Genomic DNA, 25,082 nt, shown 5'->3' on the forward strand with positions numbered 1-25,082 from the left:
CGTGTGCTCTTCCGATCTCCCCCCACCCCTCTCTCTTTTTCTCTCGCTCGCTCGCTCGCTCGCTCGCTGTGTCAGTCATTCAATCATTTACTCATTTGCTTATTCACTTACTCAAACATTTACTTTCTCACTTACTCATTTTCTCTCTTATTCGTATAATCATGCTTTCCTCTTAATATCCTCAAAATATTTGTCCTTTTCCTTGTGTTACCTTCTTTTCATTTCTTTTCATTATTTTGTTCTCTATGTTCTTTCGCAGACAGCCAAACCTGCAGAGATTTTGAGACAGAGTCTCTATAAATTTTCGATAACAGAAAGGCAAAAAATTTTATATGTAATCTGTATATATCTGACAATGTCGACAAACTGCTGCAAGAAATCTGACAAAAGCTATTGACATTTCTATGACATTTTAATCGAATCTGCTATCAGTCTGCCGACATTCTGTTAATATTTTGCTTACGGGATCTTGTCGTACACTTCATAGCTTCTTATACCAGAAGAGGTAATGTTCTCCTTCACTAATTTGCAAGTTATCAACACCTGCAAGTATGGAGAAATTACTAAAATTACTGACAGTTAATATATTTGCTGCTATATATTATCTAATTAAATCCTTTTCCTATAACTAAATATTTTTGCGTTGTACGTAAATATAAATAAAAAGTTAGATTTGTATGAAAATTGTATTTAAAAGGTTTTTTCCATATGTATATTCATCATTTATATATTTTTTATTTTTGTTATATTTATTTTTATAGTTTAGTATTGTATATATTATTTTGTTGTTAGTCATTATACAATCTTTATTCCGCGGTAATATGGATTTGGAAATTGCAATTACGTGTAAAAAATTTAAAGTAAAAGAATAACTGAGATTTGTACCTCCAGGTGCAACTAATTGATTTCCGGGCGGCGAGGATGATTCGGGCGGTGAGGGTAATCTGTAGAGTAACCAGTAGTGATAAGACATCGGTTCCTCTTTGTAGCCAGCTAGCGTGTGAACGTAATGACCATTAGGCCATTCGGACGCGGCAAATTGAAAATGGGGAGACATGCTCGCTGCTAACAGCATCACACTGTAGAAAGTTTCGTTTTTGGGTGCGGTCAATGTCAGATTGTATGTTTCATTTACATTGCTGCCGACCCATAGGGTATACGACACGTTTACGAGCACCGGCGCCGTGGTACCCATGGTGAGCGTGGTATCAATATTGCTCGTATTATTTGCCGATGTTTCTGATGGCAAAGAAATCTCGCTATGATTATCGGATGTTCCAATATCTGCAACTTTTAAGTTTAAAGGATCATTCTATGGCAGAAATTGCATTGACGTATTACGCAATTTAATAAAAATGACTTTTTTTTAAGAAAAGTCATTTTTATTGAATTTAAAAAAAAGAGTAATTATATTTAACACCCACTTTAATTCGAAGCATTATTTTAAAATTATTATAAATCTTTTGGCTACTATATGCACTATTATGATCGCTTTATATATATATATATATATATATATATATAAAATGCCACTATAGTGACTTCCTTCTAAAGGCTCTTTTGAGATGAGTTATCATTAGAGTAGCTCTTTTCTATACCTCATTGCTATCAAGCAGCAGAAATATCTTCAACTTTACTTTGATCTGTATTTGTTTCATCGAAACAACGATCGGATTTTTTAATAGAATTTTGTAACTGACAGTGAACTGTGTGTACAGTATAGTAGTACAGCTTTAATCGCGCTCAACTCAGCCATTAAATAGGCAAAGAGTTAAAATGTCTGTAACATTATTTTAAAAATATAATAATAAATTATTTACTGTTGCTCGTAGTTAAACGAGGTGGCGTATTGTCCAATAAACCCTGTCCGCAATCCAGAGCTCGGATGCTGGCTAGTCCACGCGGTGCGACACCTAACATCGCCTCGGCGGTGGCATGAACATTACCATGAAACGAACCATCTGGTCGTTGTTGACTGATCAGCCAAGCTAAAGCTGCTGATCTATTCCAGTTATTAGCCGGTTCATTTTCGACTTCTTCTAGAGCTTGCATCACCAAAACAGTATTGCGCAGATCACCAAAACTGCCATCGTGTCTTTGCTGTTGTGCCAACTCCATCGATGGTTTACGAACGATGTGATGAAGGTTGCGATGTCGATGATCCTGAACGATACACCGCAGCGCCAGGATTAACATTGCGATAGTATCTAAAAATATTATTTATTAATAAAGATCGCGCGATTGTAAGAATACAAGCATAGTGAAGAATGCAAAATGAGGATAAAATTCAAATATCGAATGTAACCATTTTTTATGTAAAATTCTTTGACGCTTTCAGTCATCTTGTCTTTTTTTTTACATTTATTATTTATTTTCAATTAAAAATGAAAATTTTTTTCTCCAACTTCCGGCCACTATATAGGTATAATCTGTTTTTATTTATTTTTATTTTATTTATTAGCTTATTCAATTTTTAACATTTTTAGATTCGATTCTTTAATTTTTTCGTGTGTAAGTCCTAGGTAGCAGGGTGACGTTGAAAGACGACATAATAACGTCTATTTTAATTTACTAAATGACAAGATAATAGACGTTTATTATTTTATCATCTCACTGCTACTTGAAGTTTGATAAAAGGTTTAAAAATGTAGCACTTTGCTATTCACTATCATTAACACATATTATAACAATTCCATTTTCGAAGAGATTATTTCGAGACAAAAATTCCCTGAGAATTTCAAGTTTCTCTGACGTAATTAGTAATAGCTAGACTCTGATTTATTTATTTTTCATTATTTTTGATAACATAACAATTTTTAAACAATAAAAAGGTATAACATTGCACTCACCGACGTTATGGTCCTGCGCGGCATTCGCGATATCCAAGAGACGACGCATCTGCCGTTTGCGCACGTGCGCTTGTGCACTGCATGCTGCGAGGGTAGTTAGCGCAAAATCGTAATCGGCTTGCGGTTCGTGATGTTGCAACGTACCGATTAGATCGTGACCATGGAATTGTCTCGGGTCCATGCACATTGCGTTCAAAGCCAAGGTATAGCGTGCTAGTTGTACCGGAGAAAATCCAACCTCCCGATGTCTGTAAACACAAGCAGCAGCAAACAATTCGTGTAAGAGCGTTTGATATTATAATGAATTTCTCCCTTCTGCCTATTCGGTCTGTCTCTGTTTCGTCTGCATCTACAGAAATTACACGTATGTGCATATCAACGTACGCTTGTGCAATGTTCATTTTCATAATTCCACTTGCATAATTTTAATAATATTGTGTTATAAGTATTGTAAAAATTCTTTAAAGAAAATTGCTGGGAATATTTGCGTACGTAAGTATGAATAAATATTGAAATTGAAATTCTGAAAAATGTCACCTTTTGTGTAACAGATCTCGAGATTCGGGATTAACTGCATTAATTTTATTGGCACTGTCGCATAATCAAGAGTTCACATCAAGAATATATGTAGAATTCTTAAGAGAAAAATTGAGGACTAGCAGTACTTCATATTTCTAGAATATTGCTATTCAAATCACATCTCAATATAACAAAAGAATTGAAAAAGATCTTTAAGAGGTAACAATTATGATCAAGAGAAAAGCGTTTTTTTTTTTAATTTTGCTATGTTAAGTGACATTATTAACGTAAATTTATTTAATTCAAAAGTGCAATAAAATAAAATCGAAAATGCAGAACTTTTTTTTTTTAAGAGCAAATGAAGGAGATATTTTTCTAAAAATGAATTGTGTTGAGTTATAGCAATTATCACAAGTTTTTACCTCCACAGCAAAAGCACAATTTCCAGTTCCATCTGCTTTGCAACGAGTTGCAATTCAAGCGGTGCCGGTGGCGCGATGTTGTCATCACGGGAAAGATTGGCCAGACGAAGAACTAAAAGTACTCGATGTGTGTCATTATCCCAACCAGCATCCTTATTCCGTTGACTCCACAACCACGTGGCCGCACGCTCGAGAATGATTTCTGCTTCAGCGTCGGCCGACGTCACCTCAGCATTGCTCGCTGACAAAGAAAATTTTCTTGTTATTTATAATCGATCCAACGATATTATATTTCATATTTCAACACGTTTTAATATATATGGAAGGCATATATACATATTATTAAAAACGTTCTTTTAAATTTCTATCGCGCGCCAATATTGCTTAAAATTGAGAAAAATTTTAATATTCTATTAATATTTTATAAAATAAAATATTTTTAAAAATTGAATAAAATATAAAAAAAAATTTTTGTGTTTCGTTAAGGGGGCGAGCGTTGTTTAATAAACTTTGTTTCTTGTTATTTCATTTGTTAATCTCGTACGTAAACGAAAACACGTACCTTCTGCACGAGTGAAAACGCAAAACCATCCTAGAAGAAAGATCACAGCAGCCATAGTTGCTCTGCCCCACATGGTATATTTGGACGAATCTCAAATTCCTTGATATATACTTATACTACTGAAAGTCAAACAATAATCATAATCGTAGAGAATATATTTTAAGAAGATAAGATATAAATTTTATCAACTTTGTATGTATTGTGCGTATTTTTTTCAATTCATCAAAAATATAATTTATGATTTTTCTAAAAGTTTATTCTATAATAATTTCTCACGTTTAATCGCATGTAAAAAATTATATATTTTTTGCATAAATCTGTGATTATTCGTCAGCAAAATAATTTGAATTCGTTAATATTTTGCTAACACCTTTTTTTCATTTTTCCTGAAACAATTAAAAGATATTGCCAATATCTGAAAAATCATTTTTGGTGCCGTTCAATCAGGTATGCATGTCACTCTCGTCCATGGAAAGTTTTGGTAGAAAGTTCTCACCAAGTTCCTATAAAATATTCAAATTATGAATATTCAATATCTTCTCACTCTTTCTTCTTTTCTAGTTTCGTTTTGTTAATCTCTTTGGATCACAGACACACTTATTTTTTAAAAGAATAAAAAATAAGGAGAGGGAAAGGAAAAATAAAATAGATGATGAAATTTTCATTTTTTGGGAAATATAAAAGAGATTTAAACGAAAAAAGTTAAGTTAAGTATTATCTATTTTGGTAATAGTTCGAAATAGAGCCTATTAATTAATTGTTCCTTTATATAGAAATGTAGACATATTTATAAATTGATATTATATTATTAAGTTCATTAACATAAATTTGAAATTTTAATGATTGATGAAGTTATATTAATATACGCTATATTAATATGTGACACTATATATTAAAATAAAATAGGTAACATAACATTTTTTGCCACTTTTGATTATTTAATATAGATCAAAGCTTATACTGAAAATTATTCCTCTATCATATAGTATTCTATTATATAAATATTTTGCTGATTCATCAGCTATATGATATATAGACGGCACAAAAGTCACGCGTACTATGATTCATTGGTGTCTACCCTTTTTGGGACACTTGACAGACATTGGTGAACGCGCGTGCAATCGATCGTGCCAAATCGAATCGACGAACATCGTCGCGTTGTCGACTCGATCGGGGTGAATCTACAAGCGACCTAGACTCGCTTGATGAAACGTTTTAATAAAGACCGACGTGCAGGTACATGGTCGTGCATATGCGTGAATACACATACACATACACACGTTTGCGTGTACGTATGAGCATGCACACACCATTGTATGGACACTCACGATAAATCGTGTCTCTCGACGGTGGTGGATACTACTGGAGCAAGTGGAACACGAGGGACGCCGGCGTCGGAACACTGAGCCAAGGCGCGCGGATATTGCGTGGGATCGATATCGCGGCGCCTGTCGCCCACCCTGTATATATACCACACACGGAAAGTCCTGTAACCATGCATATAGGTATAAGAGATATGTATTTTAATGATATATATTTTCTCTCTCTCTCTCTCTCTCTCTCTCTCTCTCTCTCTCGTCCTTGCATCCGTATTTTTATTGTCTATTTTGCATCCTTTATCATGGTTTTTACTGAATCGCTGTTTAAAAATTTTACGAAGAATATGTATGTACATATAGAAATAAAGAGAGAAAGAGAGAGTTGCTAATCGAATATAAGTCGTTGCAGTTTTACAATCAGCTCCAAAACTATAGTAGCTAATACACAATATACATCGCCTAAAATAATACATATATGTAACAATTTTTTGTAATTTCGACATTTGGTACTCCATTTTTAAATTATCAATCAATGTTTGTTTATCATAAACTATTTTTACATTGACAATAAATTTCTCGGTATGACTGTTTAATTAAAAAGTAAAATTAATAAATAATAAAAAATAGTTTTCTTAGATCAAATTACTATATTTTAATACGACATTTTAAATGTTGAGTTTTGTAATATTGTAGAAAGTATTACGATAAAAAAGTTGATTCCGCAAATTTTCATTTTCTCAAAATAAGGAAATTATAATTTATGTAGCTATTAATTCTACCAATAATACATTCATATTTGAAGTAAGTCAAAACGTATATAAGTATAACGTAGTTAAATATGGGGGGGTGCAATGGAATCTTTGGCTAAATTTAGCCTCTATAGTATAATTACAATAGTAATTGCATTTACATCGAGATCTTCAATGTGGAGCGATAATAACGGTATCGGTAGTGTAATATCGCGAGTTACGCCGCGGTGTAATGGATAAAAGGCTCGGTTACCCGCTCCCTATGGGCGGCAGGGCTCGGCTTGAATCCCAGCCGCCCGTTTCCCGCGCATCGCCAGCATCATATATATATATATATATATATAAGTATATAGTTATGCGCTATTGTTCTCTGGAGACTGGGAACTCACTTAGAGACATGGTTAAACGGCTCCGAAACTGCAAAATGCAATAGTTCACATTGCAGTTCCCGCTTCAATCGTTTAGAATTACGCAATTTGCCCAACCGGCTAGCTCTTTGTGGAAAACTTTCAGCACGCTCGCAGCAGTTTTTTCAATTTTTCAACTGCGACCGTAAATAGTGGTTAAATCGCGCACGTTTCTAAAATGTCTCGACTTGGAGTTCGCGACAAAAGCATCAACGCGTTTCGTGTTTAATGGAATTGTGAATGGTGAATGAAAAGAAAATCGTTAATAGAAGAACAATTTCATTGTCATTCGACTAATTGTGATATTTCTGAAAAAGAGAACAGTAAAGTGTAAAACTACACAATAAACTTATAAGGAATTCTAACATAATAGAGGAAAGCTATAATTCGTAGCGAACTATAATATGTACGTGTATATTCAGAATAATTAGTTATATATAAATAATGTTGTATGGATTATCGCACACACAGGAGCCAAAATCAATTACTGAGGTTGTTTTATTGATCATATTCTAAGAAAAAATAAAATAAAAAATACACACATACACATGTCTTATTTCAAGCGGTTTCCAAGCTGAAGCATTTGAATGTTGGAAAATTACTAATAAGAAATATTATGTTTCTAATTTTATTATAAAGTGCATCAAAGTGTATTACTTAAACAATAAAATTTAAAATAGTATGTAATATTTTTTATTAATAATTTTTCATTATTCACAAATAGCTCCATTTCGGAAATTATTTAGAAAGAGAATAGAACATATATATATATATATATATATATATATATATTTCTTTTCTTAAAAAATGACTGATATTACGACCTCTCAAAATATTGATCTTTCGTGGGACTTTTGAGACATTTTGTACAATAGACGATGATGATTGTCTGATTATTTCTGCGCCGTATTTTAAATTTTAATGTAATATTAATATCATTATAATCGAAACAGTTTTTGGTACAACTGAGACTTGCATCAATTTATTTGTATTTTATTACCGATACTATCGATATAATAAATGTAACAAATTAGCACTAATTGCGAGAGAGAAAAGTATTTTATTATATTAAATGTTTTTAATTTTCCTAATATTGACTAATAATAAATTCATAGGCCAAAAAATTTTTCAATGTAATTGAAATCTACATTTTCGATATCAGGCAGTAGAATTCAATTGAAAACACATGAAACAACCAATAATGACAGTAAATGTTTAGACTTTAAGAGTAACGCTGGATAGGAGTTATTGACCGAGCGGCTTTTGTGTAGTGGTTAAGTTCAATGAAATGCATGCCTATATATGTAAATAAACAACATAAGTGTATCCGATACAATATCTATACATACACAAAAAAATTTAATATCAATGTTGTTGAAATGAAATAATTCTCAGAATAAATAAGGGAACAAATATATTTTAAATTTATTTAACTATCATTAACAACACATATTGCAAAGTGTGTATCGTATATATGTATATATATTTGTAAAAATTACTTCAATATTATGCTAATTATGACGACACATTCATTCTCGTTTTAACTACATACATATAATACATATATCTATATTCTCCTAAAGATATATCTATATGGCTTTTTTTATTTAAGATTAAGAATTTACGGATATATATGTACAATTGTGATATAATACGCATCAAATTAGTTTGAATGTAATATTTTTTTTATAACTTTAACAAAAGAATAACAATTTCTCTATGCGCTTATGTGTAACACATCCTTCTCTGTGAGACGCGCAAGATATTAGAAAGAAAATTTAAAAATTGCTTATTGCTTCGTCTGAAACAAATCCTGTTTAATGTGATATCGATTAGTTCTTCTAATAATCTTCACTAGTGCGATAATTCGTCTAATCTAATAATATTGTTTCAAAGACAAAACCCAACAACTGATTCGAACATGAAAAGCTTAATTAAATAAAGAGAAATTTTTTTTCAGATTTTTGTGCCATCCTTCTGTCAATTCAAGCTCCTAATTTCAATTGTGAAGATGATAACAAATTTTGCTTACCGTTTTAACGAAGAAGTCACGCTATTTGTTCGTAATGTATGATGTCGTTGAATCTTGCTCGATTTCCTGTTTTTTGACTTTCACCAGCTGTGCTGCCGACTCTTTATCAAGATCACTGCCGAAACTGACTCGATGGCGGCGATGGGAACGATAGCCACGACGATGACGACGACGGCGACAACGAAAGCGCGATGATGGTGGCTGCCACGATACGCCTGTCTCGTGAATGCGCAATGCAGACCAGAAACGCCGCGTCGCGACGCGTGAGGGAAGTTGGAGAACCGCCCTCCTTTCACCCTCACACAAATGCTTCGTATGTTCAGCAAGAGCGTCTACTTGTATTATTCTAATATAATATATAATCCAAGTTTTGACAAGTGAAATTATATTAATAATTTTACCTATGCACAAAAAATATAATATTCCTCTTATTTGAAAGATCTTAATTTCAATAACTTTAGCAATGGAACAAGAGAATAGTTTGAAAAATATTTTAAAATTCAAAATAAAAATATTTCGAATAAAATTCAAAATATTTTCAAAAATATTTTAAACATTTGAAAATAATGAAAAAAGAATAAATATCACTGTAATTAGTTATAGTAAAAGATCGACAAAAGTAGAGCAATGCAAATATTGAAGTGAAAATTAATCCTTGGTTAGGTTTTTAGCATTTCTGATACATTTATTTTTGCAGTTTAAATACCATGACTAAAAAATGGATTAAAAAATTTATATAGAATTTATTAGGAATCAAGATCCAGCCGCACGTGATTATATGAAGCTAGGTACTCTCAAATTTATTTGATTTATATGTGTATATAAAAGTGCAATTTTTTATATACAACAAAATATAGTAAGTAAAACGCTATTATTTTTAAAAGAATTATTACTTTCTGACATTCCTAGCAAACGCCGTTCGATCCTTGCTTCCTCCTTTTGCAAGCTTGCTTGCACCCTCTCTGGCAGATATCATGGTCAATTCCCATGAGTCAGTATTTTACTCATTTCCATCTATTTTTCTAAGCTACACTTTCTCTCCCTCTTCTCCTACCTACATTCCTGCTATTACCCCACTTTGCGCGAGACATGGCAGCTGTTCTTCAACAATCGTGATTTCATTTTAATATAAGTATTTTTAGTAAAAATCATTATAAAAATAAACTGCAATGCAAGTAATTAAAGCAATTTGAATAGAACGTCACTAATTAAATTATTACCAGAGAAGACTCTCTCACGCACACGCACGTACACGCACGCACGCACACACACATTTAAATCACTTTAAGACGAGTTTTGACAATTTTTTTACAGGTTAAAATAAATAAAAAAAAACCTACTACTATTGTAGCAGTTCATCAGCGACTCAATAATTATAAAATTATTAACATGTAATTTACGTTACTTTTTAGGGCAAAACTGACCTATCTAGTTTATATACTTTAATTCTTTAATTTTAATAGTCATTGTGATCGTGTATGTCACATGAAACGATTATCAGGACATGCAGATATACATATGCATGACATATTATTCATGTGTGACATATTAGTGAATCCTGCACGGTACATGTATATCCTGAATTTTTAAAAATTATTACAAAACTTCGATTCTCTTCTGTGACATGCGAAACAACGTTAACTTCTCAAGAGCAATTCTTTTTATGCAGAACAACATTGATTTATGGCTAAAAGGGATGTAAAAAAGGCATGGAAGCCAAAAATGAAACTGAAATCGGATCTGAGATGCAGCAAAGGTTACGTTTCGTATATCGTATATTTTTACACAAAAATATTTTTGATGAAATCTAGTGTAAATTCTTGCAAAAGTTGCATTTTAACCTCTTCCATTTGTGATATATAAAATGACTTTTATTATTATTTTGTAATTCATATTTTTTATTGAAAAGGATTGAAAGTTTAGTACATAATAAAATAAGAAGTGGTTTTCCAGGGAGCGCACAGAGTTCAAAAAGAATTTATTCATATATTTAGTCGTATATCATCAATTCTGAGTTTATTCATTTTTAAGTGCAAAAATAATTCTGTTTCAGAATTCATAGAAAAATAATTCTTTTTGCATCTGAACTTAGAATTGATGACATATATAACTGACAATGAGTCCTTTTTTAACTCTCTGTATTATTTGGGTTTGCAAAGACGCTTCATAAATACCATAAAATAGAGGATAGAGTGCATTAGCAAGAGTATAATTTTGCATATTACTATAAAAAGTAATTTGTAAATTTAGAAAATTTAATTAAAATGTGTAAGAACTTAATCTGTGAAATAAAATTTTCTTTGCAGATTTGAAGTTTCTTCACTTAAATTAACGTACATGAAACGTACAAGCATCTTTCTCAAGTTATATTGGCGAATCATTTTTGCTATCTGTTGGGCTATACTTTTGTTACCTTTCATCGTAATATATGATTATTCGGTAAAAAAGAATCCAAACAAATTTTTAATTATTTAAAATATCTTTAAACTTTTGATTATATCAAAAGACATTATTATTCTTTTATAACTTTCAAATAATTTTAATGCTGAATATTTTCAGTGATTTTTATAGCGATGTATTGCTATAATTTATAATTTTGAAATTAATATAATTTTTATAATTATTTCTAATCTTCGAACATTCGATTTTTGCGCACAGAATATTACGTTAATCTCTTTGTTTGAATATTTCCGGAATATTCTTGAATATTTTATTTTTATTATCGGTTATATATTAAATAATTAATTAATTAATTAATGTTATGTTACAAGGAAAATGTTTAAAAAATGCATCCAGAGTGGCAAGTAAAAATGGTAAATGTGATTTTTTTATAGCGCGCGCGCCTGTTGCGTGCGTGCGTGCGTGCGTGCGTGCGTGCGTGCGTGCGTGCGTGCGTGCGTGCGTGCGTGTGTGTGTGTGTGTTGTGCGCGCGCGCTTGTGCATGCGTGCGTGTAGCTCAACAATAATAATTTATAGAACTATAACATTATACATAGATGTTTTGCTTTATATGTGAGTATACTTTTCCGACAAATAAAAATTTGTTAAAAATCGAAATCAGATTTTGCAGCTGAAAATAAACTACAAAGAAAACATAGCGCTTTTACTTGCCATTCTAGGAACAAAAATCGACACTTTCTTACATCTTTCTTTAATATATTTTTATTGTATTAAATCTCTATTGCACAGGAAGTCAGATGTGCCTATATTGTATTGCTAGTAGCCGGATACTGGGTGACAGAAAGTCTACCAATAGGAATCACGTCATTAATACCTGTAGTCTTGTTTCCGTTATTCGGTATTCTTAGTACTCAGGAGACATGCGCTTGCTACATGAATGATACTATCATGGTCTTTATTGGTGGTTTGATACTTGCTATTGCAATTGAGCATTGCAACCTTCATCTACGAATTGCTTTGTTCGTGATGAAGACACTTGGATGCAGCCACGCGAAGCTGCTTGGTGGCCTTTGCACTGTAACCACTTTCATATCTATGTGGATCTCAAATGCAGCAGCCGCCGCAATGATGGTACCCATCGTTTTCGCTGTACTTCGCGAATTGGAGAGGGTCGGTGCACTTGAAAAGTATTATATAAATTATTGTATTTTTATTACACAGATTAAATAGCGTAACAAAAAAACGTAATGACACTATATAACTTTTTATATTTAATAGAATTTTAAGAATACTCTCAATAAAAGAATATTCTAGATCCTACTATATCACAGTTTTGAACAATTTGATAAGTTAAAATAGTAAAGAAGAACAATCTGAACATAATTCACTACAATATAAATACGACATGTATATTGGAAAAATTTTATTTAAAATGTAATTGTTAGAATTTTAATGCTTAAAAATAATTTATTCAATTTTTTGGTTAATTTATCAGATATTTTGCTTAATCCTTGGAAGATAGGGATCTTTCGAAAGACTGTCATTGGTTAATTTATCGGATCTTTTGTTTAGTCTTTGAAAGATGTATTTTTCGAAAGTTAAGTCATTCTTGACCCGCTCTCTATTGGATAATCAAAAGGCCGCGCTCCGTGTATAAATATAGTACATAAAACAACGCAAAAAAGCAGTAACTTTGAGTTTGATTTTTTAAACCCTTTCGACGTAAAGAAAATGTACAAATAATCTTCATGAAAACTAATTGAGAAAACCCATTGCATCTCTATAGTGATCCGTGCAGTTATTATCAGCCAAAGATTAATACACAATTACTCTAATCTATTCAGTATCTTTCGTTACTATAACTACTAACTTATTATTCTTATAATTAGTTAAGAAAAAGAAACTATACGATCCTGCATGCAACTTAATATCGATTAAAGTAATCATACAATATAATCAATTTGTAAATATATTAAAAGTTGTAATTATATTGCTTTCACAGCAAGGACTTGGAAAAGTATTCGATATAAAACAGGATCCAGAGAATCCAGAAGCTGAGCCGTGAGTAACTAAGTACTGCAAATTTGTAACATCTTACATTTTACTCTACACTGAGAGAAAAAAAATGGTTGCTATTACTACAATTTAACTATAATTGAATTTCAATTGTATGATCAGAGTTGGTCTCATCATCTTCGATTAGCTTTATTGATTGATTAATTAAGTATCAACTGTAATCAATTTCGACAGTTTCGTAGCCAATTCAGCTTGCGATTGGTCAATGGAATAATTATATAAGTCGAATAAGTTAATCGAAGATGCGACCGGCTCTATAATTTTCTCGCAGCTGAGCTGCGGTATATACAGATCGCATTTAGTCCTATGATGAAGATCTTATTTTGGATATTAACTTGAAAAATAGTTGTGCAACTATCTAGATCTTTAATAAAATTATTCAAGAGCCACTGCTCATAAGTGCTATTTTGCTGCCTGTATCACAGTCTCTCTTTCTGCGATGCAAGTTGCGCTCTATATACCGTTGGGCGATGCTGGTGCAGATGCCTGTCATTTTTAAGTAGTCATTGTTATATCTTATAATTAGATGTAGCATCCTTTACATTTTAGTAAATTAAGATAAATACATATCTTAGAGTACATAGTCAAAAAGGATTTTTTTCTTAGGGATATAACACCGACAAAATTAACAAAGGCTTATCTATTTGCGGCGGCGTATTCCGCGACTTTTGGCGGCACCGGAGCGCTCGTAGGTACGCCGACGAATCTTGCCTTTAAGGGCATCTACGAATATAATTTCCCTACTGCTGACCCAATTACTTTTGGCGACTGGATGGTTGCCTCGATTCCGCAGATGGCCACAAACTCTCTTATACTGTGGTTGTACCTGCGAATCGCTTTTTTGGGATATTTAAGGCCGCGTAGCAAAGATGCTGAAATGGCGAGAATCGGTGCAGAAGGCGAGGCCATCGCAAATCAAGTATGATACTTTCTGTTTAGAATTTCAGAATCTCCTTTTAATTTTATCTAATGAACTGAATAAACAACAAAGTGTGTATTCACATTTACATCACATTACTAATCATTTTATACACTACGCAGCTATTTACTTCATATTATCTATGTAAAACTAATTAATAAGCACTATCTGTTTATCGGTATATTATAAAATAGCACAATAACATAGTGCTTGTATGATAACTAAGTAGTAAGTATATTGCATAGAGACATATACGTGCCTGGCACGCTTCGCACGCTTGGTTATCGAATTAGTAGTTACAAAACAGCAGAGTCTGCTTGACTTCTATTTTTCTGCCGCCAATCTGACGTCAGATCATTATATTAGCAGGTTCTGCTTAATTTCTAAGAAAAAAAATCTCTGCTGCTTGATTATGTGAATATACACTGTCAACTGCAAAACATAAGTTGATTGCGGACGCATTTGATGCGTCAGTTTTGGCATGTTCTGATCAAATCTGCTGCCAGTCTGCCATGTAACATTCTGTTAATGTTTTGCTTACGAGATTGATAAGAAAATTTATTAATTCTCGTAGGTGATAAGTCAAAATCTTAAAAATCTAGGACCTATGACGTTTCACGAGATCTCCGTTGCAATACTTTTTACGGGATGTATATTTTTATGGGTGTTTAGAGCTCCTGGATTCGTTCGCGGATGGTCGGAAATTCTAACGAATGTGTAAGTACAAAAATTTTAATTTGTAAAACGATTGTTTAATCAGAAATAATTAAATAATATAAATAAGACTAAGACAAATTTTTTTGTTTATACATTTTTTAATCTGAAATTATTTTAATTGACGTTATTTAAAGTAATTTTCTTACAAGCTGCATTAGCAAAAATTGGAATACCTATATTTTTCGTAGTAAACTCCTATTTTATTTTTAACATAATTTTTATATAGAATGTTAGCGGATTCGATGCCCGTAGTCTTTGTATGCCTGCTAATGTTTTTCATCCCAAAAGAGCCGGTCTTTATACGCTTCTTCAGCAAGGACTGTAAGAACTTTTAGCCATGATTACGAAGCCAAGTATGGACTTGCGACTCGAGTAAGTAGCAAGTTACTGACGCTTTCTCGTATAAGACAAGCGAGGAGTGACTTGCTACTTGATTCGTCTTCCTGCTAATTTTATGAGAACCTTATCTTAGTGATCATAAAATTTTATATAATTTTACAGCGTCTAGACGACCGACCAGATCATCCGAGGGTCTGATTACTTGGCAGATCATTCAGACAAAGATGCCGTGGAGATTGGTATTTCTATTAGGCAGCGGTTTCGCTGTTTCAAAAGGCAGCAGTGTCTCAGGACTTGCCATGAAAGTAGGACTAGCTTTGGTACCTCTAAAGGAATTGCCTCCTGTGCTGATGATGGCCGTTGTTCTTTTTCTTGTTAATACTCTGACAGAGTTTACTTCAAACGTCGGTACAGCTAATATAATTCTGCCTGTTGTTGCTCATATGGTAAGAATTATTTATGCAAAGATAAAACTATTAATAAGCAGATTGTTAATGTTAACAATTTTAAGAGAGAGATTAAATTTTCGAAAATTTTATTTAAAAAAAATAGAGATAATATTTTTTGTCACACTATACTAAATTTGAGAGCACCTTCTATACGGTTATGGCTGGATCTTGGTGCCTAATAATAATTCTAATATGAATTTCTATATAAATAATTTTATATAGTTTTAGAAGTTTTAGCATTTTAGAAGAAATTATAGGACCGTAGAAGTAGGCGGTCTCAAATTTAGTTGTGATATTATTCACTTACGTCGCGGTCTAGTTTAAATTGTTCATATGTTCGCATCTGTCTCTTTTCGTTCATATTTAATTGTAACTTTTTTAAACATCCTTCTTTTTTACATCAGAACTTAGTGTTATTTACTATTGATTAACAATAGATTATCAATGGATATTAATAATTAAAAAAAAGACATTTTACAATTATTTTATTATCTATATTATTATATTTAAGTTCTGTTTTTTTTTTCTTATCAAAGTTACGATTATTACATTTTTGTATTTTCTTGTCAAAGTGTGTAGCAATGAAGATACATCCGTTATATCTGATGATGCCAGTGACTCTGATGTGTTCGTATGCATTCAGAATGCCGGTTGCTACGCCGCCAAATGCAATTATAACCGTCGCGGGTCATTTACAAACTCGGGTACTAATAGCAGTTGGATGTTTCCCCGCAATGTACACTTTAATAGTGCAAGTTATCCTATTCCCTACTTGGGGAGCCTTCATTTATGGTATCGGGGAGTTTCCAGCTTGGGCCGAGCAACTTGTTCGAAAATCATAATCTAGTCGTGGTGTTAATATTTTTACTTATTGTCCATGATAGTAACTATAATTGTGAAATATATTCTCATTTATCGTTTTACAAATTATGAAAATAAGATTCATTATTTAATCAATAAAAAGACGAATAACATTAATTCTTATAAATGGATCCTAAATTGTCAATTATTTATCTTTATAAAATTAATTCTAAATACACACACACACACATACACACATACACATATATATGGAGAACATAATTAGCATACGTACTACATAGTTAAATCTAAAGCACCGATAAGTGACGTCGCGCAGGGAGAAAATTATTTGATCGTTTTCATTAGAAAGATTAGTAGCAGATAAGCGTAAGAGCGAGCTGCAGATAACATATATTATATGTGCGAATATAATAACAGTTAGCTCTGAAATAATGTAAAAAATTGGACTTTGTAAATTGCTGATACCTATGGTCGCATTCTACATCAAATTCTTGCAGTCGAATACCATATTGTTCGGATTGAAAAATAGGTAAACTCATTTAATTAACAATCAGTTTGATTAAGTCCGCGTTCCATCAATATATTAAAATATGTTTCCTAATTATATAATGTTTATAATATACGTTACGTATTATAAATCTTTTGATTTTTATTGTTTTATTTTTTTATTTACATTAACGTCACATTTTCAAAACCATTACAAAATGCTTAATTGAAAAAAAAAAATTGTAAGTAGAGCATTGATAAAGATTGGTTTATTTATCAAGTCTGTTTACTCATGTTATTTGTTAGAAAAAAGAATTATATCAGCAACTAAAAGATTAACAACAAATGGCACTTTTAATTATGTATTATAAAATTCCAAAAAAATTAATAAACGCTTACAGAAGTATTAAAATCATTTGAACAATCATATATTGAATCATCTACCGTAATGTTTTATTACATTGTATTAGCTATTATTTGCATAATACACATATATAAAAATCTATTTGAAATATTCTATAACATTAGTTATAATATTAATCAATCGTAGGTTATTAATAAAACTAATCATTCGAAAATCGTGTAAAAAGGATATGAATCGATACGATTCGAGATTCGAGATTACGTTACGTTGTCTGCGATTCCTGCGATAATCATAATCAATAAAATTGAAGTATTAATAAATAATGTTGATACATCTTGAAGACGTATTTTATATATAAAGTATATATAAATCTTAAACGTATAACATGATCGAAGAAAAAACAGGAATTAAAGATGAAGGAAGGTTGGCACTTAATTTAATATTTAATTCGAATTTTTTATATAATTATAAGTGAGGTATAAGTAACTTTATGTTGTGATAAAATTGTATAATAAGACCATATATACAGTATAACAAAATAATTTTTTGAAACTTAAAAGAAAGAATATAATCCTTTCCTATAGTTTTTGTATAGCTAAACGCAATTTTTACTTCCACTAAAATGCTATATAATAATTTGAAAAATTTGAGGTTAAATTTGTAAAAAATAATAAATTATTTTAATTTATTTTACTGTACCACAATTGCAACATATACTTAACGTATTAAAAATATTATTTTCTTGAAAGAAATTTATTTTTAAGATTAATTAAGGTTTTAATAAAATGTTTATGATGAATGGTTAAATATTTTTATATTTAATTTTATATATAATTTTTATATATAATTTTTATATTTTTATATTTTAAAATAGTTTTATATTTAAAAAATTGTGAATTAAACTATTGATGATGACTTTTATAACAAATGTTTTAATTGTATATTAAAACTTAAAATTTGTTTACATCAATGAACATAAAATTATATAATATCAAAATTGAAAGGAACTTACTGCAACATGGTGGGCATTGACATTTTGTAACAACAAAGAAAATAACATGATAAACTTTAGAGATTTTCTCTGTTTTCATAAAATGTTGGCAAATATGTAGATTAATTCACTGTTGCAGCACAAATTCTTTAATTAACACATTTCAAAATGCATAATCGATATGGAAAATAACAAAAAGCAAAAACTTTTTAATTCAATTTTGTTATTGTCAGTTTTTGTATGTTTAAAGAATTCAAATTTATCTCATATACATATATAATGGAGGAACTTAAAAAATTTTGCGATTAGGATTGAAAGAAGAGAAGAAGAACCCGTCAATCTGAGGAATCTAATCAGCTGCTTAAGACATACGAGACGCTTTCTCAAGATCTATTGGAAGATTACTTTTGCACTTCTCTGGGCGCTTTTTCTTTTACCTTTTCTTGTGATTTATGATTGTTCGGTATTTTCTTCTTATTTTTTAATAATGTATTATAATTCTTTAATTTTTAATTTAAATTTTCTAGATTTTATAGATTTTATCTCTAATGATTTTAAGGATTGTTCTTATTTAAAAATTATTTTAAGCAATGTCTTGAGATATTAATACAGTTCTGTGTTTGGTTTATATTATAACATTTTATAATAAGATTATGCTTAAGAGACGATTTAAAATATATACATTTAAATATAACAGTCTGTAAATACCGGTTTCAAGGGGATTTAAATTAATATATCTCTTTTAATTTACTATTCCTTTATAAAAGTCTAAGAGTCCACAGTCCTTGTTGAAAAAGAAAGAAAATGAAACAATTTAAACATTTAAGTTTAATAAATTTTTTCACTTAATTTAATAACTTTTGCAGGAAGTTAGGTGTGCATATGTAGTATTACTAATGGGTGGTTATTGGATGACCGATTGCTTTCCTATGGCAGTGACAGCACTTATCCCGGTTGTCATGTTTCCGGCTTTGGGTATACTCAGTACAGCGGATACATGCACCTGTTACATGAACGATACAATAATGGTATTCATCGGCGGTCTGATTCTCGCTATCGCTATTGAGCATAGCAATCTCCACCTTAGGATTGCTCTTGGAGTCATGAAAACAGTTGGCTGCAGCCACGCGAGATTGCTCGGTGGTTTATGCGTGGTCACGACCTTTATATCTATGTGGGTGACAAATACCGCGGCCACCGCTATGATGGTGCCCATAGTATTTGCTGTTTTACGCGAGTTGGAACAAGTATATAAATTATTTTTTAATTTAATATTTGATAGTAAAAAATATATATAAAGTTGTATATACATTGTATATATATACACACACACGTACACACACACACGCGCGCGCGCACGTGCTCATGTATGATTTATAGATGGAAGGTCTATAGAGTAAACAATATATATGTGATACATGAATTTATATTTGTAATTTTAAACATACGGCTGGATTCTATAGGCTGGATTGGGTGCAATGTTCAAAACAGAAGAAATTGATGTAGAAAGATCAGACGTAACACCGTAAGCAAAAGAATTCTTTTCGAACAAATAAAACACTTTGAAAATAATATAATTATAGATAATTATTAAAAATATTACACAAAAGTATTTTGTTATACAAAAAATAGCAGAGCAATTTTTAAATTATATATCTTCTCAAGATATTTATTTATATATTTTATAATTATTCCTTATATTTTATAATATTTCCTTATTTAGTGAGATAAGACCAACGAAAATAACAAAGGCATATCTATTGGCGGCGGCTTACTGCTCGACGTTCGGTGGTACGGGAACTCTGGTGGGAACTGGCACAAATCTAACTTTTAAAGGAATCTACGAGAGTACATTTCCCGAGGCTGAAGGAATTAGTTTTACTGATTGGATGATAGCATCTTTTCCTCAGATGGTTGTTAATTCCTTCCTTACTTGGTTGTACGTACGAATTGCTTTTATGGGATATCTAAGACCGCGAAGTAAGGATGCTCAAGTGGCCACAATCGGGAGAGAAGGTGAAACTGTCACAAATCAAGTAAGAACCTTTAAGACAAAACTATTTGTATAAATATAAAAAAAATAAAAATTTGATTTTTAATTTTTCTGAGAGACCAAGTTATATATAAAGTCATATTTTTAATATCTATATATATATATATATATATATATATATATATATATATATATGAAACATTATATAATTTTTCAAATATATCTGAAATTTTATATACTATAGTACATAACAGGCGCGCGATTTGCGCGCGCTGCGTATTGAATCTCATACATCTTCCAATAACATTTATACCAATTTACATTTTAATTAAACAAATGTTAACAATTTTTGTTGATAAGAAATAAATTTAAAAAAAAATGACGCTTTGCGCGCGGTGCGTATTAAACTTCATACATCGTCCAATAACATTTATACCAAATTACATTTTAATTAAACAAATTTTAACAATTTTTAATAAAATGACGTTTTAATTAATCGGCGTGAATTTATTTGTAAATAAATTCACGATTTCTTCAAAAACAGCCACATAATTCATTTTTAAGATGAGCACAGAAAGAAGTCTATATCTTTATTTTTCTGGAAGATATGGATTTTTAAACATTGGGGAAAAGAGGCTTCAACGCAGGTAACACGGCAATTTTAAGATAGGATAACTTCGTCTCTCAGAAAAATTAAAAATCAAATTTTTACTTTTACTTTTTTATCAAATTTTTATCCAATTTTTATTTTTACTTTTTTTTTACACAGCTCTTATACGTATAATTTAATTTTGAACGAGAGAGAAATTGATGAGTTCCTTAATTCTTTCTCTATTGCACGGCTAGGATAAACGTAATTGCTTGCTGTTAATTGTTACAATTTTTTGATATACATTACCTATACAATTTTCGACATACCAAAAGTTATTTAATTATAAATCTGTCAGCTTATCGCGCGCACGCCACGGTCAGCTGCTAATTTTTGGTTTCTGCTACCAATCTATATCTACTGACATGGCATGTCAGCAGCAAATTTAAGTTAATATTAAATTCTTCTATTCACAAATAATTAATAATTCTTTCAGGTTATACAAGAAAGATACAAAAATTTGGGTCCTTTAACTTTTCACGAGATTGGAGTAGCTACCTTATTCTTTTTATGTGTGTTTCTTTGGATATTTCGCAAACCTGGCTTTATCCGTGGATGGTCAGAAGTAATTACTGATATGTTAGTATTTTAATATCATATAAAATATATTATTATACAAAAATCGATAGATGTAATTATTGATCTAAGAAATAATAAATATGCAGAGATATTAAAGATTCAGTGCCAGTGATACTCGTTTCCATCCTGATGTTTTTCATCCCGAAGGATCCTGGCTTTATTTACAGTTATAGTCAAGATCGTAAGAAATCACATTCTATTGAGCCTCAAAACGCTGATAATAATAATTATAAAAATATTAGATTTTAATTACTAAAACATCACAAAATTTTTAATTTTAATGGAATACACTTAAATACAAAAAGATAAAATTTAAGTAAACGTTAAAAATTATTAAAATTATATATTTTTATTTTGTTTATCTTAAAGTATGGAATTTACATAAATTTCTTTTAAGACTTTGTTTGCACTTGTATCTATAATCTAATTATGTTCAAAATTATACAAAATTCGCAGCCACTAAAAGGCCGAAGAAATCCTCAGAAGGTTTGATTACATGGAAGGTAATTGAGACCAAAATGCCATGGAGTTTGATGTTCCTATTGGGTGGCGGTTTCGCGATTTCGAAAGGAAGTGTTGCATCCTGTATGGCAAAACGAATCGGTCAAGCTTTAGTACCACTTCGTTATTTACCACCCATTGTAATTCTTGCCGTAGTGTGTCTTTTTGAAGGCATTTTAACGGAGTTTACTTCAAATGTGGGCGTCGCGAATATTACTCTACCAGTAATAGCGCAGATGGTAAATTGACATATCGGCAGTAAGATCATAAGCAATCTGAATTAATACATAACTTATAAAAATGTTATAAGTTATGCAGTTAATAACATGTCATGTATATAATTGGAAGGAAGAGTTGAGACTCGTATTTTTCCATTGTCTACAATAAAATTAATTAATTATTTGTTTTTATTTCGACAATCTTGCTGAATTTTTATTCCGAAATCTACATAAGTCTATTCTATGAGTTTACTGTACATACATTCAATTATTGGTCAGTTTGAAGCGATCAGACGTACGTATGATGTGCTATCTCCTCTCTTAAACTACAGCTATAGCGATCTGATTTTGTTTCATGTTTTTGTATATATATATACCTATATAATATAAAAGTAAATTATTATTTATTTATTTTTCAGTGCGTGGCGATGGAAATACATCCTATGTACTTGATGATACCAGCCACTCTGATGTGTTCATTTTCATTCCGTTTGCCGGTTGGAACACCACCAAACGCGATTATAACAATTGCAGGACATATTCCGACGAGCTGGTTAATTGTTGGAGGCTGTGCACCCGCAATTTACAGTTTAATAGTGGAAGTCATTTTTTTCCCAACATGGGGTGTTTTCGTTTACGGAATTAAAGATTTTCCTGCATGGGCCAGTATCCAAATGAATAACAACACAGATGTTCTCTGTTAATTAGTTGAAGATAATAATTTGTTAAGAAGCAGATTAAATTTTTTCAGTTTTCCTTAAATTCTCTTTCCACAAAATGTAATAATACAGAAAAATTATTTATATGAATATATACAGAATATTGTATAATGTAATCGCAAGTTCATTTTTTGAAAGAAAAAAAAAACAATACATAAGTTATTTTTCTAAATGTTTTACAATTATTCTTCTTATTATTTTTATTATACATATATGAACAAAGATTATATACAAAAGAAAATATTCCTAATTTGCATATGATTAGATACTTATATCTTATATTTGTTATTTAGTATGTAATAATAATTGAGTAGTTTTTTTTAAATTATAATTATAAATATTCTTTACGCGTATAATCTTCTCTATAAACATGCATGCAATTCATTATTTCAATTAGAATTCTATAATGGTAAAGTTCACATAAATTGAAATAAAGAATTGACGAATTTTTTCTCCATGTTCATATATTCAAATTTTAATTCTTAGAAACTTTTAAATTAAAATTCTAATTTAATAATTTTAGAGTGCTCTATATATACTCTTTATCAACAAAGTGAGTTAACACACACACGCACGCACGCACGCACGCACGCACGCACGCACGCACACATATGTATATATAAAAATTGCAGAAATTTCTTTTATCTTTATATTATATTATATTCTTATAGTGTTAGCAGAAATATAAATATCTTGATAAATATTTATTCAGAAATATATCATCAATTCATAACAATTATTGCAGTGGAAATGTTGTATGGAAATGTAACATAAAAATATCGATATCCATGTGTTATATTCATCATACATTCACATTTTATAAAGAAGGACTAAGGATATCATCAAATATAAGTTTAATATCTTAGTTTTTAAAAGAATTTCTAATAAAAATATTAGAAATTATTATTATTACATAGAGCAGTGCAGCATATAAAGTTGATTTATATGATATCTTTATGTTCGTATTATAATTTTATGCATTCTACAATTTTGTTATTTCAATACGGAAATGTGTGCGCGCGCGCGTACACACACACATATACAAATTAAAATAAAAAATTATGGAATATACAAAAAAATATATATATATATTTATTTATACATACGAGTATAAATAGAAATAAATGTCATTTTTAAGTAGGAGATGGCTTTAACATAGGAGATTCACTCTTTTTTGGACTTGAATTTATTTCTTGTTGTTCCAATCTACGATGTCTTAACATTGTAGATATTACTCCATTAAAGCTGGCAATCTTTTTCTTGGCACTACCTTTTGGAGTACTTTCGCCAATTCTCCGAACAGGTAACCTTGGTGACGACATTTCATCCATGAAATCAAAGTCAGACTTCTCCTCAGTTCTGCATTGATAAAATTATCAATATAAAAATTAATAAATTTTAAAGTAATTAAAAGTTATTACTTAAAATTTACTTGTATTCTGGAGACTCAAGCTCCTGCTGTAGATTGTTTGAAGGAACAGGGGAAGGCCCTCGTCTGCCAGGACACTTCCATTCAAGTTCCAAAATGCAATTGTTTACTTCCAATCCTTCAATTAATGAGACTATGTCTTCAGCCTTTATATTCCACTTATGCTAAGCAAATAGAGAAATATTTGTTAAAAGATATTTGTTAAAAATTAACTGGTAAAAATATAAGCTTATACATTTTTCAGTAACTTGTAAAAATATAATCGCTCAGATATATATACTGTATAATAAAAAATCTTACAAAATTACAGACAAGATTATACAGATAACGAGAATTGACATATTAAATAAATTTAATTATTTTACCTTTTCATCCACCTCATATTTCTCATCATCAGAACACTCCACGGACCAGTCTTCTTCACTGCATTCCATTGCTTTTTTTTTAAATTAAAAATAATGAATTTTTCAAAAAAATGTTGAGACACTCTCACCGTGAGGTTATGTTTCAATCGTGACTATCGTGGGACTGTCAGAACACTCAGGTCAGATCTCAGAACCCCCCCCCCCCCC

At 30.8% G+C, this 25,082-nt stretch overlaps 4 protein-coding genes and 2 long non-coding RNA genes across 14 annotated transcripts in view; 4 read left to right on the forward strand and 2 right to left on the reverse strand.

Annotated features, from left to right (window-relative positions):
* LOC105449022 overlaps positions 1 to 2,135 on the forward strand; it is a 4,943-nt gene extending 2,808 nt beyond the window's left edge. The window contains exons 2-3 of the long non-coding RNA XR_974299.1: positions 1,833 to 1,904; positions 2,044 to 2,135. This is a non-coding gene — a long non-coding RNA (uncharacterized LOC105449022). The remainder of the gene's footprint in view (positions 1 to 1,832; positions 1,905 to 2,043) is intronic.
* LOC105449021 (uncharacterized protein CG3556) lies at positions 179 to 9,090 on the reverse strand. 7 transcript variants are annotated; one of them, XM_011687992.1, is made up of 10 exons: positions 8,860 to 9,090; positions 5,681 to 5,839; positions 4,723 to 4,855; positions 4,353 to 4,471; positions 3,791 to 4,031; positions 2,850 to 3,097; positions 1,821 to 2,207; positions 886 to 1,290; positions 464 to 543; positions 179 to 269 (listed from the first exon to the last, which is right to left on the reverse strand). In XM_011687992.1, the coding sequence occupies exons 4-9, from the start codon at positions 4,423 to 4,425 to the stop codon at positions 482 to 484; spliced, it is 1,416 nt and encodes a 471-aa protein (XP_011686294.1). In that variant the 5' UTR covers positions 4,426 to 4,471; positions 4,723 to 4,855; positions 5,681 to 5,839; positions 8,860 to 9,090; the 3' UTR covers positions 179 to 269; positions 464 to 481. The 7 variants fall into 7 exon arrangements, with proteins under 7 accessions (XP_011686294.1, XP_011686292.1, XP_011686293.1 ...); XM_011687990.1 differs by having other exon boundaries at positions 5,269 to 5,839; XM_011687991.1 differs by lacking the exon at positions 4,723 to 4,855 and having other exon boundaries at positions 4,353 to 4,468.
* On the forward strand, positions 3,036 to 3,890 carry LOC105449020. Its single transcript, XR_974298.1, has 3 exons — positions 3,036 to 3,128; positions 3,401 to 3,587; positions 3,799 to 3,890. It is a non-coding gene; the product is annotated as an uncharacterized LOC105449020 (long non-coding RNA).
* Positions 9,091 to 10,156: 1,066 nt separating the features above from the next.
* LOC105449019 (protein I'm not dead yet-like) lies at positions 10,157 to 16,677 on the forward strand. 3 transcript variants are annotated; one of them, XM_011687987.1, is made up of 10 exons: positions 10,157 to 10,424; positions 10,529 to 10,615; positions 11,166 to 11,298; positions 12,049 to 12,429; positions 13,262 to 13,320; positions 13,942 to 14,254; positions 14,829 to 14,971; positions 15,198 to 15,292; positions 15,473 to 15,756; positions 16,332 to 16,677. In XM_011687987.1, exons 2-10 carry the CDS (start codon positions 10,569 to 10,571, stop codon positions 16,599 to 16,601), a joined length of 1,725 nt encoding a protein of 574 aa, XP_011686289.1. In that variant the 5' UTR covers positions 10,157 to 10,424; positions 10,529 to 10,568; the 3' UTR covers positions 16,602 to 16,677. The 3 variants fall into 3 exon arrangements, with proteins under 3 accessions (XP_011686289.1, XP_011686288.1, XP_011686290.1); XM_011687986.1 differs by lacking the exon at positions 10,157 to 10,424 and having other exon boundaries at positions 10,431 to 10,615; XM_011687988.1 differs by lacking the exons at positions 10,157 to 10,424; positions 10,529 to 10,615 and having other exon boundaries at positions 11,205 to 11,298; positions 12,168 to 12,429.
* Positions 16,678 to 17,733: 1,056 nt separating this feature from the next.
* On the forward strand, positions 17,734 to 23,253 carry LOC105449023 (protein I'm not dead yet-like). Its single transcript, XM_011687997.1, has 9 exons — positions 17,734 to 17,854; positions 18,732 to 18,885; positions 19,289 to 19,669; positions 19,886 to 19,947; positions 20,146 to 20,458; positions 21,501 to 21,643; positions 21,730 to 21,824; positions 22,100 to 22,383; positions 22,782 to 23,253. Exons 1-9 carry the CDS (start codon positions 17,817 to 17,819, stop codon positions 23,064 to 23,066), a joined length of 1,755 nt encoding a protein of 584 aa, XP_011686299.1. The 5' UTR covers positions 17,734 to 17,816; the 3' UTR covers positions 23,067 to 23,253.
* Positions 23,254 to 24,148: 895 nt separating this feature from the next.
* Positions 24,149 to 25,056, reverse strand: LOC105449024 (PAXIP1-associated glutamate-rich protein 1A). The gene is made up of 3 exons (XM_011687998.1): positions 24,876 to 25,056; positions 24,514 to 24,674; positions 24,149 to 24,440 (listed from the first exon to the last, which is right to left on the reverse strand). The coding sequence occupies exons 1-3, from the start codon at positions 24,942 to 24,944 to the stop codon at positions 24,215 to 24,217; spliced, it is 456 nt and encodes a 151-aa protein (XP_011686300.1). The 5' UTR covers positions 24,945 to 25,056; the 3' UTR covers positions 24,149 to 24,214.
* Between the last annotated feature and the right edge of the window lie 26 nt (positions 25,057 to 25,082).

This window comes from Wasmannia auropunctata, unplaced genomic scaffold (assembly GCF_000956235.1).
Source record: "Wasmannia auropunctata unplaced genomic scaffold, wasmannia.A_1.0 LD336078.1, whole genome shotgun sequence".
Lineage (NCBI taxonomy): Eukaryota > Metazoa > Arthropoda > Insecta > Hymenoptera > Formicidae > Wasmannia > Wasmannia auropunctata.

Excerpts from the sequence above, each read along its gene's own strand:
- LOC105449021 (XM_011687995.1), bottom strand. The coding sequence starts at position 4,425 with ATGTGGGGCAGAGCAACTATGGCTGCTGTGATCTTTCTTCTAGGATGG. Across the intron at positions 1,291-1,820 it reads TCGTTTAACTACGAGCAACA|TTGCAGATATTGGAACATCC; the intron begins GTAAATAATTTA and ends TAAACTTAAAAG. Across the intron at positions 544-885 it reads TCAATTAGTTGCACCTGGAG|GTGTTGATAACTTGCAAATT; the intron begins GTACAAATCTCA and ends CCATACTTGCAG.
- LOC105449019 (XM_011687987.1), top strand. The coding sequence starts at position 10,569 with ATGGAAGCCAAAAATGAAACTGAAATCGGATCTGAGATGCAGCAAAG. Across the intron at positions 10,616-11,165 it reads GGATCTGAGATGCAGCAAAG|ATTTGAAGTTTCTTCACTTA; the intron begins GTTACGTTTCGT and ends TTTTCTTTGCAG. Across the intron at positions 11,299-12,048 it reads TCGTAATATATGATTATTCG|GAAGTCAGATGTGCCTATAT; the intron begins GTAAAAAAGAAT and ends TCTATTGCACAG.
- LOC105449023 (XM_011687997.1), top strand. The coding sequence starts at position 17,817 with ATGATCGAAGAAAAAACAGGAATTAAAGATGAAGGAAG. Across the intron at positions 19,948-20,145 it reads GAAAGATCAGACGTAACACC|TGAGATAAGACCAACGAAAA; the intron begins GTAAGCAAAAGA and ends TTCCTTATTTAG. Across the intron at positions 20,459-21,500 it reads GTGAAACTGTCACAAATCAA|GTTATACAAGAAAGATACAA; the intron begins GTAAGAACCTTT and ends TAATTCTTTCAG.
- LOC105449024 (XM_011687998.1), bottom strand. The coding sequence starts at position 24,944 with ATGGAATGCAGTGAAGAAGACTGGTCCGTGGAGTGTTCTGATGATGAG. Across the intron at positions 24,675-24,875 it reads AATATGAGGTGGATGAAAAG|CATAAGTGGAATATAAAGGC; the intron begins GTAAAATAATTA and ends CTATTTGCTTAG. Across the intron at positions 24,441-24,513 it reads CTTGAGTCTCCAGAATACAA|AACTGAGGAGAAGTCTGACT; the intron begins GTAAATTTTAAG and ends TTATCAATGCAG.